The 21,173-nt window shown below is 34.2% G+C and overlaps 2 protein-coding genes and 1 long non-coding RNA gene across 3 annotated transcripts; 1 reads left to right on the forward strand and 2 right to left on the reverse strand.

Annotated features, from left to right (window-relative positions):
- Nucleotides 1–2,494: 2,494 nt before the first annotated feature.
- LOC107609194 (uncharacterized) lies at nucleotides 2,495–4,872 on the forward strand. The gene is made up of 6 exons (XM_016311059.3): nucleotides 2,495–2,927; nucleotides 3,329–3,528; nucleotides 3,698–3,838; nucleotides 3,923–4,003; nucleotides 4,391–4,515; nucleotides 4,608–4,872. Exons 1-6 carry the CDS (start codon nucleotides 2,705–2,707, stop codon nucleotides 4,654–4,656), a joined length of 819 nt encoding a protein of 272 aa, XP_016166545.1. The 5' UTR covers nucleotides 2,495–2,704; the 3' UTR covers nucleotides 4,657–4,872.
- Nucleotides 4,873–9,674: 4,802 nt separating this feature from the next.
- On the reverse strand, nucleotides 9,675–13,233 carry LOC148553034 (uncharacterized). Its single transcript, XR_015891998.1, has 3 exons — nucleotides 12,663–13,233; nucleotides 12,262–12,588; nucleotides 9,675–9,900 (listed from the first exon to the last, which is right to left on the reverse strand). It is a non-coding gene; the product is annotated as an uncharacterized LOC148553034 (long non-coding RNA).
- Nucleotides 13,234–13,938: 705 nt separating this feature from the next.
- On the reverse strand, nucleotides 13,939–19,739 carry LOC107609100 (FMN-linked oxidoreductases superfamily protein). Its single transcript, XM_016310936.3, has 10 exons — nucleotides 18,653–19,739; nucleotides 18,437–18,553; nucleotides 18,066–18,308; nucleotides 17,330–17,564; nucleotides 16,967–17,220; nucleotides 16,128–16,400; nucleotides 15,633–15,914; nucleotides 15,372–15,492; nucleotides 14,835–15,004; nucleotides 13,939–14,342 (listed from the first exon to the last, which is right to left on the reverse strand). Exons 1-10 carry the CDS (start codon nucleotides 18,914–18,916, stop codon nucleotides 14,244–14,246), a joined length of 2,058 nt encoding a protein of 685 aa, XP_016166422.1. The 5' UTR covers nucleotides 18,917–19,739; the 3' UTR covers nucleotides 13,939–14,243.
- Nucleotides 19,740–21,173: the final 1,434 nt, after the last annotated feature.

The following is a 21,173-nucleotide window of genomic DNA, read 5'->3' on the forward strand; positions in this document are numbered from 1 at the left end:
TATTCCTCCCTCCCTTACCCTTCTATTTCGTTCCCTCACTACCTATTTTGTTTCTGTCTCACCGTCAGTTTTGTGCCTCCCTTGCCATGCGGTAAAAAGTGCTTGCTCGATTTTTTTTGTTAATTACTTAATTTTTATGATTTTGAGTTTTTGTCTTTTTTTATTATATGATTCTATAATTTGGAACAATGTTTATGATTATGAATTTTTGATTGTTTTGTTATGATTTTTCTTTTATTAATTTTGTATGAAACTAAAATTAACTTTTATTATGATTGATTTCAATTATTTTGAAATAACTTCTGTTGGGGTTCGCTGTTGGAGAGATGGCCGCTGAGGGAGAAGAGGGTAACAATAGACAAAGAAGTTGTTGCTACTGTCGCTGACGTCACTGTCCAATACCACTGCAAGCTCCAACTTGTCGCTAAATTCAAGTTCTGCTTTCTTTCGTTTTGCTCTGCTTCAACATAATTGTAGATTTGTTAAGGTAGTTGATGTCGATGTCATCATAGTGGTGATGGTGGTGAAATAACAAAGAAGAGAAAACATGGTTAAAATGGTGGCAATGAAGGGTTGTGAATTTTAGGAATTTGGATAAGGCTAGAAGTGAGTCAAGCTAGCTCATGAGTCAGCTCGAAGTTAATAGCTTGATAAACTGAATTCGTGAGCTGGTGAGTCAAGGTTGAGCTTGGAATTGAGCTTATCAATTAAATGAGCCGAACTTGAACTTGGATAAACTCCGCTCATTAGCTCATAAGTTGGTTCGATTATATATATATGATCTTAATTATTCAAAATTTTATATTTATTATTTATATATAATTTTGATGTAGGACATAAATAAAAATTTATAATTTATTGATAGATAAACAATATATAAAATTGATCTTTTTAATTTTTTTTAAAATATATAAGTTATAATTTATTGATATAAAATTATAAATTATGTTCCTATTACTTGAGCCAACTCGTGAGCTTTCGGTAAGTTGAGCCAGAGCTTAAGAAATAAGCTTGATTGTTAATGAGTCGAGGCGTAAGCCAAGTTCAATTTTCGTGACTCGAGCTTGAGTTTGGTTTTATTCGACTCAACTCGACTCATTTTCATTGAACCCTTTTTTCACTGGTTTGGGTAGTTCTCTTTTATTCTCTTTCATCGAACTTTTTCTTTTTTTACTTTCCATTTAAAGGTATTTCTTTCAATTTTTTTCTGTTTAATTAAAAAATTTTTGTTATATTTTTTAAAATTAAATTTTAATATAGTGTCAAATTAAATTAAATAGTATACATATTTATATATAATATATAGTAATTAATTTATTTTTTTTGTATACGTAATATTTTAGTTTAACTTAAAAAGTAACACGAATAGGTTAATGTAGATTAATTTTAATTGTAAAGATTTTTATTAAAAGAAAATGAGATGATACTTAGACAACCTTATTTTGAATATTTTTAATAAGTAATAAGTTAGTGGAGATGTTATTAAATTGTTAAAAAAAATTATTTTTTATTTAGTGTATCTGACATATTTTTAAAAATAAAAATAAAATTATTAAATTATAATTGTATCTTTTTAAAAAAAATTTATATTTTAAAAAGAATATTTTTACATAATAAATAAATAAAAAGTATATTTATATTATTATATCTAAATATAATTAATAAATAAATAATATTTTGACATAAAATATTTAAATATTAAATTACTTTTTTTTAAAAAAATTATTTATAAAAAAATGTTTTTAAAAAGAGAAAGTATAAGGAGCTAATGGAATATTTGTACAATGTGTACGATGGAGGTTTAGGGAAGTATTAGAGATATAACCATTAGTGTTATCTTTTTCCATCAGCTGAAGTTTTTGGATCATAACATAGTATCAGAGCTTTAGATCCGAAAGGTCAAGAATTCAATTTTTGGTGAACCCTAAATTCAGTTTAAGCTTTTGGAATGAGATGTTTATTATCTTAGTATCCGGATAGTTATTCTGGATAGTATAAATAATATTTATTTTTTTAACTCATATAATCTATTGTACACATTGTACAAATATTTCATTGGCTTCTAGCATGACTCTTTCAGAAAATCTCACCCAAAAATATCTTGTAAAGTAAAAGATCAACCAGAATCAAATTTTACGCTTATTTTATTCTTGTCTATTATTTTCGTTTTGATCATACTAAGATAAACCGTTAATTAATTTTATAAATTTGTGATTTTTTATGAGATACAGATACTATAAACAAATATACTTTCTTGATAGAAAATATACTGAGATGAGATCTCGCTTTGATTTTCCTTTCAATTTGTAAGTTTCTCCCGTTGAATAGGCAGGTAATATAGCAACGAATAACTAATAAGCACAAAAAAAGGCAGGTAATATAACATTATTATTCAGTCATTATTAAAAATTAAAAAAAAAAACTAAAAAATGGATTTTTAATTTTAACTATTTATGAATTGAATGTTTAAATTTATATCTTTCCCTAAAGATAAAACTCAACCCAGATGAGACGGATTGAAAAATATCTATATTTAAATAGAGGGATTGACTTGTAGATGTTGTTGGGTTTGAAGAAGGTGACTAGGTGGGTGAGGGAAGAGTTAAACCGTTGAAGTGCATAAATCTCAAATTACGCCCTAATTCAGATTTTAGAAGGAAAAAAGTTGAAACCTCTTTGCATCTCTCTGAGACTCAGAAGAGGAATGAGGCCTCCGAAAAAGTCGATCCACGCCGTCACCACATGGGTGCGGCGGCAGCCTCCGAAAGTAAAGGCTTTTCTCGCCGTCGTTTCGGGCATGGCGGCGCTCGTGTTTCTCCGCTTCATCGTTCACGATCATGACAACCTTTTTGTCGCCGCTGAAGCTGTCCACTCCCTTGGAATCTCCGTTCTCATCTACAAGCTCATGAAAGAGAAGACTTGTGCCGGTTACCCCTTCCCTTCATCTTCTCACAATTTAATTCAATTGCTCCATCGAATTTCTTGCCTTTCTCGACATATTTATGTATTAAAAATTCTTCTTGTTTCTTCGGTTCTTTTTGAAGACTAAATTGTTTGATGCATGGTTGGAAGGCTAAGAAAACACGGCAATGAAAAAGATTAATTTTTATTTAACCGGGATTAAGATCATTGTGGCCAGAAAATTTTTTCCCCTTGAGATTATTGGCTTGTTTTGTTTGGTTTCATTTATAAAGCCAAAATCCCTTCTTTCTTTTTTGGGTTATTATTTTTCTTCCAAATTTTGATTCAATGCTAGTCAATTGACCCTAGTCTCATGTTTGCTGTCTAGCTTTCATGCCTTAATGCCATAACTGTTTGTGATGTACAGGATTATCGCTCAAATCTCAGGAATTGACGGCTATGTTTTTAGCTGTTAGGCTGTATTGCAGTTTTGTCATGGAATATGACATTCACACCATACTTGATTTGGCTACTTTGGGTACAACACTCTGGGTTATATACATGATCCGTTTTAACTTGAGGTCTAGTTACATGGAGGAGAAGGACAATTTTGCAATATATTATGTGGTGAGCTCTCCCTATGATTTAATTTTTTAAGTATAAGATCCTTTTATGTTGATGCAAATTAATCAACAATTTGAGGAAGCTTCACTGTTGCTGCTAGCATGATTGATAACACGATTTAATAATAGATTACTTGTGCATTTACCAACTCTAATTTTCAAATTGAATGCAGGTGATACCTTGTGCTGTGTTAGCCTTGTTTATTCATCCATCAACTTCTCATCATTTATTGAACAGGATTTTCTGGGCATTCTGTGTGTATCTTGAAGCTGTATCAGTACTACCCCAATTGAGGGTCATGCAGAACACCAAAGTATGATTTCTTAATCTAATTAAGAATTTTCGTTCTACTCATAAGATATTGGAAACAGGGTTTAATTCTTTTTCATCCTGTCAGATTGTTGAACCATTCACAGCTCATTATGTGTTTGCACTTGGTGTCGCAAGATTCCTCAGCTGTGCACATTGGGTTCTTCAGGTATGAAGTGTTCATCAAAACTTAGTAATTGCATTAGTCATCTGTTTGATTTATTTGATAAAGTGGTCATCAATTGTTTGATGATTTGTGCTCTGGTATTTGGCATCAATAAGAAGACAATTCTTTTGCATGGTTAGCAGTTAGTTGGTTGATTAAGTACTGAATGCCATCATATCAGATGTAAATGATATAACGATAACAGCTATAACCAATCGTCATTCCTCTATGATTTTGCTTTTGAATATGTGCTTCTGACAATTGAAACTAGGTTCGTATTCATAGCCAAATGGTTATAGCTTTCCTGATGTTGGAATGTTTCTGTAGTGGTAAAACTTATTGGCTATACAAATTATTGGTATTCAACTAAGTTACGAATTCTTGCAACAGGTGTTAGATAGCCGTGGACATTTGTTGGTTGCCTTGGGGTATGGTTTATGGCCATCAATGGTTCTTATCTCAGAAATTGTCCAGACTTTTATCCTTGCAGATTTCTGCTATTATTATGTCAAAAGGTTTGTTGTGTGCATCTTATAGTTACTTCCCCTAGTCCTCCTTTTCCTTTGTTTTTATGGTTTTATCGACCTTACGTATTTGGTTTTTGCAGTGTTTTCGGGGGACAGCTTGTTCTTCGCCTTCCATCTGGAGTGGTATAAAAGAAAGTTGGATTGGGCGCATGGTTGCATTTTAAATTAACTTTGATCAAAGCAATGTGTTTGACTATGATGGTTGGAGGTCCATTTTGTGTTGACAAAGGTTGGCTATGGGGGAGAAGCTTCTTTGTAAAGTTGGAGGGGTTCAATGGAAAACTCGTTATTTATGTCTAACATACACTAGAGTATTCTTCGTAGTTTGGAACGTGCCTATTCGCCTATTTCACTTGCTCATTCTCAGTTTTAATCGTAGTTGAATATATCCGTTAAATATTAACAATTAGAATTAACATACAGATACAGTTGCAGTGAGTTCCCAAGTTAATTATGGATTCAAATTGGAATTCTGAATTCCGAGAGGCCAACTCTAAATTTTAAATCGACACCATAGAATACAAGAATTCATTATTATCATAATTATATAAAGTATAAAAAAGATACTGCCATTATTTTTTCCTCAATTGATTTAAGGTTGAATTCAATCGTGGTGTTACTCTTTTTGTAGTTAAATCTAATCAAGTTGGTACAAGTTTAACCAAAAAAAGAAATACATGTGAATATACGTCTTTTTTTTTTCTCTGGTTTTTCAGTACTGAAATATTTGTTATATTTGTTGGAGGGCACAGAAACTTATTAACATAGCACATAAGGTTTTACATATATATTTTATTGGTTAGGTGTTAATGTTTCAAATATTCTTCACATACAAGTTATTATTCTATATACTTCTCTTTAACTTAATTCACCTCACGCGCCACTATCTAACTAACTTTTCAATCTACGCGTGAATATATAACTGTCTTTTTCGAAAAGATTTCGTTTCCGTTTTCGATCTACGTTCTCTTCCATCTCTGCGTTTTCTGTGTTCCTCTTCGTTCGTTCTCTACGCTTTTGAAATCAACCTCTAAAATCAGTTTTGAACAGTTATCTCGTTGTTGAAGATGAATAATTCAAGTTCAGATTGTCAATTGAATCAGAACGAAGTTGATTATTGTTTTAAATCCAATCAAATGGCTGAGGTGTGGTTTGATTTTAGTTAATGTTTTCGTTAGTAGTTTATGATTCTGTAAGTGAATAATGTTGTTTTTGTTTGTGAAAATTATTGTTCATCGTTGATGGTTTGAATTGAATGTAATGTAAGAGTTTTGCATTAAAGAAAATATTTTTCTATATTTGCAACAAATTTTGGTGTAACACGAAGATATTTAAGTGTATTATTTAAGAATTTTCAGTGTATGTGTGCTAATAAGTTCTGCAAAATTTAAAATTCTTCTTCTTCCTCCTCTTCATCTTCTATTACTTCTTCTTCTTTTTCATCATCATCATCATCTTTTTTTTCTTATTCATCTTTTTTTCTTGTTTTACTCTCTTAACAAGAATAAAAATAAAAAAAATCAAACAAAGAAGAAGAAACACATAATACTACAAAATTACTTGGAAGATGATGAACTTACATTCACTCAACTAAAAGAAAGAAAGAAATAAGAAAAAGAAGAAGAAAAAAATGCAACATCAGAGGAAACATTTTTCTATATTTGAAACGAATTTCGGTGTAACACAAAGATATTTAAGTATATTGTTTAAGAATTTTCGGTGTTTTTGCACTGATAAGTTATGCATCATTCAAAACTCTTTCTCTTTCTCCTCCTCATCTTCTGCCACTTCTTTTTTTTTTCATCATCATCACCATCTTCTTTTTTCTTATTCATCTTTTTCTTTTTGTTTTACCTTCTCAAGTTTCTTCGTGTTTTACTCTATTAACAAGAATACAAATAAAAAAATTAAACAAAGAAGAAGAAGAAACACATAATGCTGCAAAATTACTTGGAAATGATGAACTTATATTTATTCAACTAAAAGAAAGAAAGAAATAAGGAAAATAAGAAGGAAAAAAATGCAGCATTAGAGGAAACATTTTTCTGTATTTCCAACAAATTTCAGTATAACACGAAGATATTTAAGTGTATTGTTTAAGAATTTTCGGTGTATATGTGATGATAAGTTCTGCATAATTCAAAACTCTTCCTCTTCCTTCTCCTCATCTTCTGCTGCTTCTTCTTCTTCCTCTTCTTATTTCATTTTCTCATAATTCTTTTCGAATTCAGCTTTGCAACTTTCTTCACTTTTTGCGACGATTTTGAGAGATTTTGATCCTTGTTTGAATTTTGAGTGTTGCCGTTTTGATTGAGGGAGAAGAACCGTTTGCGCTATTCAAGAGTTAGGGAAGCACGTATTTACACGCAATCTAAATTGAGAATTATTTTTGTTGGGTTTGGTCCAACTTATATGAACTTGTATACCAAAAAGAATTGTATGTGTAGCAACCCTCTTAATGTTTTAGGCTTGCAATTTTTTAAAAAATGAGAAAAAGATAAATAGATCCCTGAACTTTTGTCACGCGGACATTTTGGTCCCTAAGGATTAAAAAGTACATTTAAATTCCTGACTTTCTCAAAACCAGGACATTTAGATCCCTCTGTCCAACAGATATTGTGAAACGTACAGGATATGTCTGACGTGGATGCCGTTATGCTGATATAGCCGTAACGGTGTCCCACATGGATGTGGCAGAAAGGTTTAGGGACAAAAAAAATCCTCCAACCTTAAAACGACACCGTTCCATGCTCAACCCAGAAATCAGACCCGATATTGCAATCCCTTTTCCCTCTCACACTCGCTGAAGCTTTCCTTTCCTACATGGCTTCTTCAACGCTCACTCAGCGCCTCCTGCCTTGCCACTGTTGGTTGGAAACGGAAACGTTGTCCCCATCCTCTACGTTATCATCATTCGTTGGTTACTCTCTCCATCCCCAGCAATGCCACTGTTGCATTCTCTTCGAACTAAATCCCGCTGCACCAGCCTTCTTCAAAGGACCATCGGGAACATCGCATGCCTCTATTTTATTTTACAATGAGATATCAGTCTACATTAGGATTTATTCTATAGACACGTTAATAAAATGAAAAATAAAATAACTATGCTAATTCATTCTTCTATGATTTACATGCACTCTATTTTTATTGTTTTCCTTTTTCACCCTCTTATTTAGTATATGGATACCTAAAAACCTTGCAAGCCATTGTGGCTTCCCAGTGAAGAGAAAGTAACATCCTAAGAGCACTCCTACCACCACTCCCCATGCATATCCTACTGCAACAGATTTTCAGCTAAATTCAAAATTTTTCTCATGCTCAAATGTTAAAAATGATGAGGTATGTCCATTGTCCTCAATCCCACTGCATGATTTTGGCAAAGAGAATCAACATAGCATTGCATTTCCTCCATATGAATCATTTTGGAAGGTGTTGAATTGGCCACTAATAGGAATAGCTCCCTTTAATTGATTTTGTGAAACATTTAAGACTCAGAAAAAATTCAAAATTGTTAAGGCCAAAGGAAACTCATCCCTCAACTGATTCCATGAGAGGTCCAGCCATTCCAAATTTCTCAAGTTACCCAAAGTTTGTTGAATAGTGCCACTGATTCTATTGTGAGAGATTGAGCCCTCGGAGAAAATTTAGTTCTCCAATTACTTGTGGAATTTTACCGACAAAATAAAGTTATTTGACAAGTCTATAGTTATAAAAGTCATTAATATTTTCACTAATTCCACTAACTGATCTTTCATGTTGACCACTATTGATGCAAAATATGATCTAGAAGAATTTGCACACACATATATTGCAACCCAATTTGAATGTAATTGACATTTCATCATTCCTTGGAAGTTCTTCAAGTATGATACATGCAAGGACCCATTAAAATAGTTGTTATAGAATAAGGGTAGGGAGAGAGGATGATATTTACTCGAAACGATTTAACAATGAAATTCTTGTTCGGACGAGTTCGATGGGCAAGTTGGATCCCAAATTTGGAGACCCGTTGCAGCAAGGGTTCATCTATAGGGATACTAATGAATGAAAGGAATGTTGAGAATTTCTTAGAGAGAACTAATCAAACACATGATGCATGCTCGGAGTTGCAGCCAGCAGTTAGGGACAAGCTTGTGAGGAGGTTTAGATAGGTTGATGGACTTTTTTGTCCCTAAACCTTTCTGCCACATCCACGTGGGACACCCTTATGGCCACGTCAGCATAACAGCATCCACATCAGACATCTCCGTTATGTTTCATAATCTCAGTTGAACGAAGGGTTCCAAATGTCCTGATCTTGAAAAAATCAGGAACATAAATGTATTTTTTAATCCTTAGGGAACAAAATGTCCGCATGACAACAGGTCAGGGACCTATTTGTCTTTTTTCTTAAAATTTTGTACAGTATACTAAAACTTGTGCTACACATCAAAATTTCTGTATTGTGAATCAAAATTTCTATGCACTAGTTTTCTGAACATATATAAGACAAGAAGATGATGAAAAAGACGTCGGCAATGATGATAAAGATGATAATGAAGGAGATGAGGAAGAAAAAGAATAAGAGAAAATTTTGGTATTGTATGTATTTTGTTGTTGGGTGTTAATGTTCTAAGCTTGCGGTCCTTTAAAAATTTATGCTGTGCACCAAAATTTGTTTACTATTCATCAAAATTTCTATGCTTTGAATCAAAATTTATGTGCTCTAGTTTTCTGAATATATATAAGACAAGAAGATGATAAAGAAGACGTCGACAATGATGATGATGATAATGAAGAAGAAGACGTTGAAGAAGCGTGAAGAAGAAGAAATTGTTGAAAAATAAAGAAAGAGAAAAAAAGGTAGAAGTAGATGATGAACACTAAAAATCGATTTAGAAATTCCAAATGTTATAAAGTTTAAGTTCGTTGTAGCTCTAAACCCGAATTCAACACTCTCAAAGTTTGGCTAGAAAATATCACAATTCAAACTAATAACCAAGAGTTTAATTCCAAGTCATTCTCCCATGGAATCACAATCGAGTGTGTAACACCCTAACTATCAAAATATCATGCTTCCAGCTGCGCCACTCGGATAGCTCGGGTATTACGACGACTCATAAAATATTTAATACTAAATATAAGCCTGTTTAAAACTTAAACCGAAATTTTCAAAACATACATCCATACTTACAATACAAATTACAATACTTACAAGGAATACATACATATTAATTTATAAGCATTCCATATCAAAATCCTGTCCCTTTTACAGAACTTGCAAAGTTAAAGGCGAGGAAAACATGAATACTAAAACAATACAAAATATCCTCTAAACAGAAAAGAAATAAGCTCTTCCGAATTTCGTCGTCCATAACCTGAAAAAGAGAAGACCTGTAGGGGAGTAAGAATATTGTCCTCGCTGGTTCTCACTATGGGGTTAGAGAATTACTATAATAAGATACGTGAAAATAAAACCGTTACAGTGATTAATAACCGCCTTATGCATCTTTTCAAAACTAAAGATTTAATATAAAAAATTTGAAATCCTTTTTGAAATAGAAAACTGTTAATTCTTCAAAAATCCAAAAGCCTTTTTAAAAATTTTTTCTAGACAGTATGAATGACAAAGTTGTTCCAAACATAGGTTCATTAAGTATATGCTGAACCAGTTTAGTTTTTCATACTTTTCTAAACCAAAAACACAAACCAAACACGACCTTCGACCCATCTCATAATCAATCACGGCCCTAGGCCCAAACAATTCAACCAACAGTCAATCCACCACAACCCAACCAATTTTCAGTCACAAACACAAGTAAAAAGGTTCAAACACAATCAAGCAGTTACTTCAAGTAGAGCAGTTAGAAATTAAACATAACTATTCACATAAACAAACCAAGTACAATATGCACACTCAAACAATGTCATATAGATGCATATTATGCATGCTTGTCCTAGTGGCTGATGAGTCTCATCTGTCGGTCATAAAGCAAACCCGACAAGTCCTGGTAGCTAACCGTTGGACTGTCCCTCTGTCGTGCATCCCCAACTCGAGTAATTCTCAAACATAATCACATAATATATGACACCCACACTGGTGTTTATCCAAGGAGGCGAGCTCATCCAGAACTTTTACAGTGTCCGGCCACACTTACGACATAGGGTCAGCAGAGTATCGAGTCTCAACCTAGAGCACGTGGTGGCTAGCCACTGCTTTCACCCAAAGAAACTCGTATCTCAGATATTTGGAAGTGCATTAAATCACATTATCAATCAATAATCATGTCCATATACATACTCAGCCATAATTCAATATTTATCACAGCCATCCGACTCATAACATAATCCATAACTAACCATAATTCATTATCAAATACAACCATTCGACTCATAACATACACAACACTTCCTTCACAATCCATCTCAAGTTAAATCATCATTCATGCCATATAATACTTTTTCTCAAATCACTTTTCTTTGAAAACAACAATCAAATTCATCTTTGTCTCAATTTTGAAATGCTCATTTCTCAAATAGTTTCAAGCTCATAAGCCATTTTTCCTCAAATTAAGTTCCTCTTTCAAAACAAAACCACCCTCGGCATCATCTTTCCAAAACATCCAAAACCATGCCAAATTAAAAATCTCTTCTGAAGATTCAAAATCATCCATCCTAAAATAGGATTTTGTAACAACAATTCCTCAGCAGAGTCTCAAGACTTTAGGGGAGAATAACATAACTCATTTCCTCAAATTCGTTTAAAATCTATAAAACCTTAACTTCTTGATTTGAGTAATAAAAATAGAATCTAAGCCAAACCGAGTCGTGTAATCAATTACTCCAACCGCATTTTCAAAACCATTTCTTTACTTAAACCAAAACTAATTTCAATCCCATGACAAAAATCTGAAGCGTTTTCAACGGCTCGGAAATCAATTTAGTTTTGCTAAACCAGAATTCAAAGAATACTTTAAACCTTTCCTAAACTGTCGAGAAGTGAGATTTATCAATCGAAATCAAAGTTCTTTCAAAGTTACTAAAAACTCCTCCAAGTGAAAATCCTTAAGTCAAATTCAAAAACATAAACCCTTTTTTACCTTTAAGGCAGGCTTAAAGCGTAATCTCTTCCGAATGGCTTGCACCCAAAAACAGAATATGTTTCTTACAAAACAAGGCTAAGTCATAATTCTCTTTTCAATAATTCTTTTCAAAACATAATTTCATCACTTCCATAGATAATTCAGGTAAAGATAATAAAAGTTTTAAATTCACAATTCTCCAAGTAAAATAATAAAGGCCTCAAATTCATAATTTTTCAAATAACATTTCAAATAAAGACTCGGATTTTATAAGAATTTCGGCACTACCTCCCCTAAAACTTGGACTCTGCCACCTTTTCCGGGTCCCAACCAAACCATTTTGCCACCCTCTTCAATGGGTTTAAAACCAAATCAGTTCAAAATCAAGCTGAATCCAAAAGTGTATGCCATTTTCATATTTCAAGAAAACCAATTCAAACTCAAATCAGTTTCCAACGGATTAAACTCGATTTCACAACTTTAAAGAAACGTTTCAAGAACCGCCCGTTTCACAAAACCAAACAATAATCCAATCAAACAAGCATTCATATCCATCCAAGACAACCAAACAATACATAAGACTTATACAATCACTAGAAGTACATTACTCACATCAATATCCATATATAACAACTCCGAATTATAAAATTGATTTTTCTAAAAAAGCCCCTACCTCGATAAGTCGAAACCATAACCTAAACTCCTCACAGAATTCCTTTCGTTTCGACCCGAATTCAACGGCAGCTTCAAATCACAGCCTCGCACACTTTCGCAACAGCATAAACAGCTTTAAAACACAACATGCAACCTCAGTTACTAACTCCTAATTCATCAATATCGCAAGACTTTATTACACGAAACAGAACACTAAAGCAGGGTTATCGAAACGTAAGTACTTCCTGTAATACGAAACGAAGCAGCGGCGGTCTCTGAACCAGTTTGGCGGCAGCCCCGGCAGCCACCTCAAGCGGCAGCGGCAACCAGACTCCGGCGATGGCGACTGAAACCAACATGCAGCGACAATAAAACTCCCAAAATCTCAAAAGAAACAAAAACCAAACTCGAAACCCTTACCGGCAGTGGATCTCGATGGCGGCAGTGGCGTTATCCGGCGGCAGAGGCTCGGCCACCCACCTCCAGCCTCCAGGAGCGGCGACGGAGCAAGCAACGGCTGTTGGACGTGGCGGTGGTGGCTGAACCGGCTCCCTCTCTCTTCGCGCACACTCTCTCTTCGGCTTCTCCCATGGATGACGGTGGCGTGGTGAGGACAACGGCGGCGACGCAGCGAGGACGCGATGGCGACTTAGGTGCGGCGGCTCCAAGCCCGCGACCCCTCACTTGCGAGCCATCTCTCTTCGCGGTTCTGCTCTCGATGGCGACGCGCAAACGGCACGATGGTGGCGGCAAACTAGGACACAAACGGCGGCGACGGGGTTGACGCTGGCGACATGAGCAGCAGGGCGCCATGGCGGCTGCAAGCTACTCCCTCCCCGACGCTCTTCCTCCCTCCGGATCTCCCTCTTCTCTTCCCTTTCACCCTTTTCTTCCTTCTTTCTTTGAGTTTTCCCTCTGCTTCTCTTTTCTTTCTTTTTCTGAAGCTGCTAGGGTTTCTTGGGAAAAAAGGGGTAAATTATGGGTTAATTAGGATTTGTATATGGAATTAGGGATTTTGGAGTTTAATTTAAAAATTAATTAAATCCTTAAAATTATTTTAAAAAAATTATTTATTATATCAAATTACTATTTGATTTTCACTTAAATACTCTAATTGAAAATATAATAAAATATAATTAATTTTTTATTAACAAAAATTATTATCGTATAAAAATCTTATTATTTTACAATTATTAATTTTATAATTTAAATATGAAAAATAATTCAATAATTATAAAATTAGATAAAATTCTAATTTAAATAGTCATCGTTATTTTTGAATTTCTAAGACTTTGAGTAAAAAAATAATTCAAAATTATAGAATTTAAATAAAAATTTTAATTTATTTCAAATCCAATTAATCAAAAATACCTTTAATTATCTTTAATAAAATAATTTATGAACTTAAAACTATAAAAATATATATATTTTAAAATTAGTTCAAAAATATATATAATTTATATATATTTTTTCATTTTTATTTTTTACTTTTATTTTTTCCTTCATAAAAACATATATATTTTTTACTTTTATTTTTTACTTTTAAAATAATTTATGAACTTAAAACTATAAAAATATATATATTTTAAAATTAGTTCAAAAATATATATAATTTATATATATTTTTTCATTTTTATTTTTTACTTTTATTTTTTCCTTCATAAAATACAAAAGATATCAAAAAATACACCAATCAGGCCTAAATGTGCAAGTTGACCCGAGCATGTAACTGTGTAAGGCAAGGGACGGGTGATGCAATGTAAAACAATTATTGCTTACACTTCAAATGCCAATTGTTATTCAATTTCACTTGGTGCTATATGCGTTGAAAACTAAAGGTCATGGTCAACGATGAAATACTCCCCAAATCAAAGAACATAAATTGCTCTCTATAGTCTATAGTGTAGTTCAACTCTCTACAGCATTGGCCATTGTCAAGGCATGTTCATGAGTCAGCAGTTGCTTCTCATCAGAACCAGCATTGAAAAGAAAACTGCAGGGTCAGCCATTTTCGGCTCTATCGTAAGCATTTGATTTATGCTTTGGAGCAAATGTAAAGCCATCCGGAACCTTGCCTAGTAGCATCTCTGATATGCGTATCTGCATATGAAAAGGCAAAAGGCAAATAGGATAATCACTCCTTAACAGCATGAATCGGGGGGATGATAAGATGTTTTATGGTAAGAAAGATGCTTAAATGATAATATAACGCATCAAGCTTAATTCCAGAAAATGATTTCATATTTCGTAGGCTTGTTGCCTTGTTGCTATTTTCTAATTTCAATTCTAATTATTTATCAATTAGGTAGTTTAAAGTTTCTACATAAGTTGAACAACTAATGATAATCATATTTACTTACTTGTTTGAAAACGATTTCATAGATTGTATTTAAAATAAATAATTAGAAGTGTCATTTAACTCAATCTCCATCTTTCAACAGGAAGCATTTTCACCGTCTACATACTATAGAACAAACAAGTCTATTTCTGCCGTAGGAGACAGCAGATGTCAGAATGCACCTCCAAGGAAACACACACCCAAACAAATAGAAAAACACAGCCTAATAATAGAATATGTAAAGAATTGCATACCCAGTCAGCTGCCGAGTCTGAGGCCATCAGCGTCTCAAGCTCGTCTCGCCCATAGTAAGAAGGTGGACGCCAGTTTATTCGTTGTGGAATCACTTCCAGAAGACCAACAGGTACGTACCTACAAGTGTAGCTAAGCCATTCCAACAAGAACCTCCTCGTTGTCTCCACTCCTGTAACACAATACATAACGCAGAATATCCACAATAGTAAACAAAACATGAAGCAAAATAAGCATACATAAATCCAAATTACTATGTGCATGCATACATTGTAAGTAGTTAATCCAAATAATACCGCTAAAATATTCATTTAAAGGACCCTCCACTACACACTTATTGTTTGGTTTGCATGAAGATGACATAAACTGGAGCTACGTAGTCTGTATGGAGATCATACATACATACATTACTTCATGCATGCAACTATTTGACAACAAAAAATAATGTCTTACAATTATACAAATATAATAAAACTACTCGCCTACCACAACTCAAGAAAAGAGAGAGAGAGAGAGAGAGAGAGAGAGAGAAAACATACCTTTTGTGTCAGATCCCCAGTGTTCAAGGCCAAAATGCACAAACTCTTTGAGAATATTTAGTCGCTCACCAGAACTGATGTCCCAATGTCTCTGTTCCCTGATCTCAGTAAATATCCAAGGCTGCATAACATAATCATTAGTTGAAATATCCAAAATATACTACTGGCAACCATAATTCCAGGTGATAATTTCAAGATCAAATAACATAACAATAAAGTCCAGAGAATAAAAGAATGGACACTTGAACCAAGGATACTAACTTTAATCAGAGCACCACGAGCAACCATGCAGGTAGCAAGTTCAGGACATGCAGTTCTGTGGTTATTCCAGTCTACAAACGAAAAAACATCCCCATTCCCCACTACTGGCAATGTCTTAGGGGCCTTCCTTCCACACTGGTATATGTAATCCCAATCAGCAAGCTTGCTATAGCGTTGTTGACGTGACCTTCCATGTATTGTTACTGAGCCAGCTCCCCAAGAGCCCATGTCTGCAATGAGAGAATCAATGCGATTCTTTCCTTCAAAATAAGCAGTCCGTACCTGGTTAAACAGATGTATGCACAAGTTGAGCATACTCATTGAGAAAAATTTAAAGTAATTTTATTTTTCCCTGGCAAAAGGTGATAGGTGTTCATTAGGAGAAAAGTGGGCAAAAGAAGATATCAAGATGCTGCTTGAATACGATACCATATCAAGCCCAACAAACAAAAGAATGGCCAACAGCAAATGTAAAATGCTTAACATTACAAATACCTTGATAGTTATTGGTTTGTCCACTGTGCTTGAAGCTACTTCAACAATATTTTTCATCCGCATTGGTTTTGTCAGAAGAGCTGATCCAGCACCCTTATTCACAACAATGTCAATAGGGCAACCCATATTTATATCAATAAAATCTATGGTACATTCTTGTTCTATTAGTTCAACAGTGCGAGCCACAGTATCTGGATATGCACCACAGATTTGTACACCAAATAAATCTTCAGATGAATGACGTCTCAGCAATGCCCATTCAGAAGCTTGACCCTACAACCATAGCAAAATCAAAACATATGGAATGTAAATGTAGCTTCGCTACAGAATGAAAAAAAGGCTTAAATGCTGAGGAAAACATGGCAAAGATGAAGTTGTGCAGATTCTGCAGAATATAATTTGTGAGAGAGAGAGAAGGCAGGGGGCGGGGACTTTAGAAAGCTAAACTTAAGAGAGTATAGAACAAGCGTTAGAGGAAAACAAATAGATATACAAATTATAACTAGAACAACACAACTAATTTTAAAGCATGCATCAACTAATGGTTTCTAAATCCTGATACTAAGATTCCCATATTTGGAGGAAAATTTTCTATGGAACATTATGAATTTACTGGGTATGGGTCAATCTCAAAGCTTTAGGAGAAAAGGAGAGCTCTCAACTGTATCAGAAAAGTCTGTGATGATTGCAAAAACTCAGTAGCTCAATGCTGCTGAAACTGGCAAAGCTAAAAGTAAAGTAGCCAGCATAAGAGGATACACTCACCAAAAAGAAGATATACACCACAACACAATGAAACAAGGGAATAAAATCAACTAGCAGAAAAACCATGTATGTACCTGCAAAAGATTTGTGCACATTGCCATCTCACCACATGTTACATCAGCTCCTAATACTTTGCAAACCCTCCTAAAAGGGAGGTTTCCAACTGTGGTCAAGGGTGCAAGATACAATTTGTCCCTAAAATCAATAAGCTTCTTTTCACGTGGATGTAACTTCAGACTTAGATCAGTTTTTATGGTTAAAGTATCACATCCTGCTTCTGGTTCAGTATTTATGCTGCCTCTTTCAATTTCTTCAGTAACATTCACACCTGTTTCAGCAGTATGGAAAAAAGTTACATTGACTCTAAGGTAAAAGAACATAAAATTATTCAATTTATTGATTCCAAACCATAAAAAATCTGGAGATGAAGATATGACCTTTTTCTATCTCACTAGGATCACAATTTACTCCAGTTTTTCTTCTTTTCTGTGGACAAAGTTCATCGGTTTCATATTTTGCATCAGCATCATCATCCTTTATAGCTTCTTCCAACTTAGGACCCAAGTCAGAGGCTACTTCACAACACCCATTGTCATCAGAAAGGCTACACTTATTTGAACCGCCATTTTCACCATCTTTATTTTCCAAGTTCTTCATTTTTGACTTGGGGCCCTGCATTTTTTTCAGAAGAGAGGAGGGCAGCGAGAAGAAAGGTAAGATGAATCAAATATGGAATGAAATACAATTGGCAATTAAAATGACCCTTCTTGTCATCAGAGACAGGCTTAAAGGAGAAGCATAAAAAAGGCAGAAACAGTTATCAAATCTTTGCCAGATAATAAAATGAACCAAAGGAAGAATCACAAAGCAAAGCTAGGAGCATGATAATGAAGATTTGCATGTGCATTGGAATTGGATATTAAAGTTGACCTAGTTTATTTTCTCAGTTTCTAAGTTTAACATTTTAAGTGCCCCAAACAAGCATTTTACTTGTGTGACTAATTAAGTAATAAAAACTGTTAGAAAAACACCACTTCAAACTAATTAGCTATACTTTATTCAACTACAACAGGTAAAAGTCTTCACTTTTCCAGGTATTTCATAGGGAAAGGGAGAAATAAAACATAAAATCATAGATAAAGAAGCATGTAAGTTAAAGAATAATCAACATACCAAGAGGCCAAGACTTTTGAGTTTGGCATCAGCCTTGGAGAACCTCATCTTATTTTTCCACAGAAGCTTCTGAACATCTTTGCTCAATCCATTAACCTCAGAAGGGTTCTTAAGACCGTTGAGATGGCCAGTAGAAGAAGGAACACCATCTTCATGGGTACTTGAAAATCTACATGCTAACCCATAAGGGCAAGGCCCTCCAGACTTAACAAAAGGACATTGTCCTTCTAGATCAGCTGGTTTCTGCACTTAAAGGCATTTTCTTACTTAGTGATGAAACAACATTTATTTCCAACAAAGGCGATAACAATTCAGAGCATAAACAAACATGTGGTGGGCATCAAACAAAAGAAAGCAATTAAGTACAGTACCTGGGCCTTGAAGGCTTCAATATCATGGCTGAAGCGGCATTTGTCTTTATAAGGACATGAAGTAACATCACCGGTCTTTGCAACTTCCGGGCAGAGGTTTCGTGCCGACTTTTGCTCCTGCAGAGACAGTGTTTGGAATGGTTTAAAAAATAGGAATTGAATATGAAATGAATGAATGAATGAATGAATGGAGGGAAGAAGGGAATCCTAGTTAACCTGACGGCGTTCACGCTTGAGCTGGCGCTTGGACTTCTTGTCCTTTAGAAGACCCGAACCAGGATGAGCAGGGTTCTTATTATCATTGGTGGCGGCGGCGGCGGCAGCGGCTTCGTTGTCTGCGGAGGAAGAGCGAACAGGTGGTGGGCGAAGGAATTCCTTCTTGATGGGAGCTATGGCCCTCGCCACCAGTTGCTCAGCGGTTCCCTCAACCGCTGTTGCTTCGTCTCCCGGTAACTGGGACCGGGATTCCTCCGACTCCATGTACCTGAAACTTGACACCGCAAAAACAAAAAGCCTTTTTCTTTGTCCTCCGCCTTCTAATGCCACTAAACAACACTACGCTCCCATAACCGCTCCCACGGAGTGGAGTGATGGAGATAGAGTAGGGTTTTATGTTTCAGGGATATCACAACAACGTCAGCTAATCTATTTTAAAAGGAAAATGCTATTTTACCCACGAAATACATTATGTGCCAACTGCCAACTACGGTACTTATACGGTGGTTTAGAAAGACAGATTTGTCCTTGGGAGTGTGAACCAAAGTTACCACCGCCTTTGGCCTTCCATTCAAATCCACGCGCGTACGCTCTCTCCCTTACTTCCCCCCCCCCCCCCCCCTCTTTCGTCTTTTCTCACGGGCTAGGATTTGTAGTTAGCACAGCTTGTATTGTTCATCCATAGGCCACGGTTTTGTGAAGAACAAGATTGTGCCACGGAGCGTGCAACGATGGGGAGTGATCTTTCCACGGGCAACGCAAGGAGTGGGAGGTGGTGATCATCACGACAGTGGGGTGGCAACGATCATATACATGACTCCAAAGCTCTGAGTCACTGAAGGAGATTGACGTGGTTGAAGCGTCGAAGCTGAAAGACGCGGAGGCTCGGAAATGATTCGCAAAACAGCTGATGAATACCGAATGCATGATCGACATTTCCGTAAATCTCTCATAAGACTGGTTCATGGGTCTTACTTACTCTTGATCCTAATTGAATCTTCTAGAAGTTTTCGTTTCAAATAAATTTGAATTTGAATTTGTTTGTTTTGCTAGTTCTTTTCTTTTATGTTCAAGGTTGCTTCTAGTTACGGTAAACAACTGAATGCTGCCAAGCTCTTGGTTATAATTCTCGCATTCTCTAATAATTTCAGGTATATTTGGTGCATTTTTCATTTTTCTTTAAGGCATTGTTTGTTTTAAAGGAAATTGAGTAGAAAGAAAATGGATGGAAAATTAATTTTTCTTTCATTTGGATCAACATAAAAGATTAGGAGGAAAACAAAAAAGTGATACGGAGGTCATCCAAAACTTTTTTTTTCGGATATGAGATGAAAGTTGAAGAAAAAAGTATAAATAATAGTAAAAATATAAATTTTTCCTTCGTATAAACAATGATAAAAATATATTGGTATATTATTATTTATATATAATATAAGAAAGGGTATTAATGTAATTTTATTTGGTTATGATTTTTTTTTTCTTTATTTTTTTTCTATTCAAACAAAAAAAAATTCTTCCTATTTTCTTTCTATTCATTTTCTCTTCATCCAAACAAAAAAATAAAAAATCAACTTTTTCTTTCATTTTTCTTTTCTTCCATTTTTTCATTCTATTTTCTTTCTTCTCATTTTCCATCTTTCATCCAAACAAAGTGTAAGTGAATCATATATTTTTAGGAGTAGATTGAAAATTTTGTAAGCTTAATAATAAAACATCAAAATATTAAATTAACATTACAAAAAAACATCCATTCAACCACACTTAAAAAGTATAGCTAAAGTGAAAAAAATAATGTCTTAGACAAAGGCTACACATTTTAGACTATAAAAACGTTTTAGTGGGAGATGTGTATTCGATTGTTGCCTATTCTTAAAGGTTATGCTTTTTTGTACCAAAGACTATACTTTTGGCCTTTGAAAGTATAGCCTTCTCAAGTGATGCTATTCACAACCAAAAGCTATGCTTTTCAACTTCTATTCTTATCAAAATTAAGAAAAATATGCTACATTTATCTTTACTATTGCATCACTTTAAAAACATAGCAACATTGTATACCTATAGCTATATTATATAAGCGTAGCCTTATTCCTTCACTATCTTTTTTTTTAATTTCTATATATATATGTATATTTTTTTTCTAAAATCTATTAGTTAGTAATATGATTATATATATAATTCTATATTTTTAATTAAATTAGTCAAATATTATAAAATAAAAAAAGGATACATAATAATATTATATAATATTCTTGAAATAATAAAAATTATCCTTAAACAAAAGGGTCGCTTGTATCGATTATAATCAACCTAACAACTTTGATATTCATAGTAATAATACATAATATAAACATCCCTAAGAATGATAAAGAAATAAAGAAGTAAAAATACTTTCACTAATATTTTGAAGATAAACTTGTTCAGAATATATAAATTTTTTTGAAAATAAATTTAGCTTTTCACTCTCCAAGTCAGATTCAATATCCTCCAGATTTTTCAGTCCCTCATGCCTTTGCCTTTTATA

This window comes from Arachis ipaensis, chromosome B7, assembly GCF_059453495.1.
Source record: "Arachis ipaensis isolate K30076 ecotype BB chromosome B7, ASM5945349v1, whole genome shotgun sequence".
NCBI lineage: Eukaryota > Viridiplantae > Streptophyta > Magnoliopsida > Fabales > Fabaceae > Arachis > Arachis ipaensis.

What these genes read in the sequence shown, in the direction of transcription:
- LOC107609194 (XM_016311059.3), top strand. Translation starts at nt 2,705, where the DNA reads ATGAGGCCTCCGAAAAAGTCGATCCACGCCGTCACCACATGGGTGCGG. An exon ending in GAAAGAGAAGACTTGTGCCG is followed by an intron (nt 2,928 to 3,328) that starts GTTACCCCTTCC and finishes TGTGATGTACAG; the next exon opens with GATTATCGCTCAAATCTCAG. An exon ending in TGCTATTATTATGTCAAAAG is followed by an intron (nt 4,516 to 4,607) that starts GTTTGTTGTGTG and finishes TGGTTTTTGCAG; the next exon opens with TGTTTTCGGGGGACAGCTTG.
- LOC107609100 (XM_016310936.3), bottom strand. Translation starts at nt 18,916, where the DNA reads ATGGAGTCGGAGGAATCCCGGTCCCAGTTACCGGGAGACGAAGCAACA. An exon ending in TGTGCACAAATCTTTTGCAG is followed by an intron (nt 16,401 to 16,966) that starts GTACATACATGG and finishes CTATGGTTGTAG; the next exon opens with GGTCAAGCTTCTGAATGGGC. An exon ending in CAGACTCGGCAGCTGACTGG is followed by an intron (nt 14,343 to 14,834) that starts GTATGCAATTCT and finishes TTTCATATGCAG; the next exon opens with ATACGCATATCAGAGATGCT.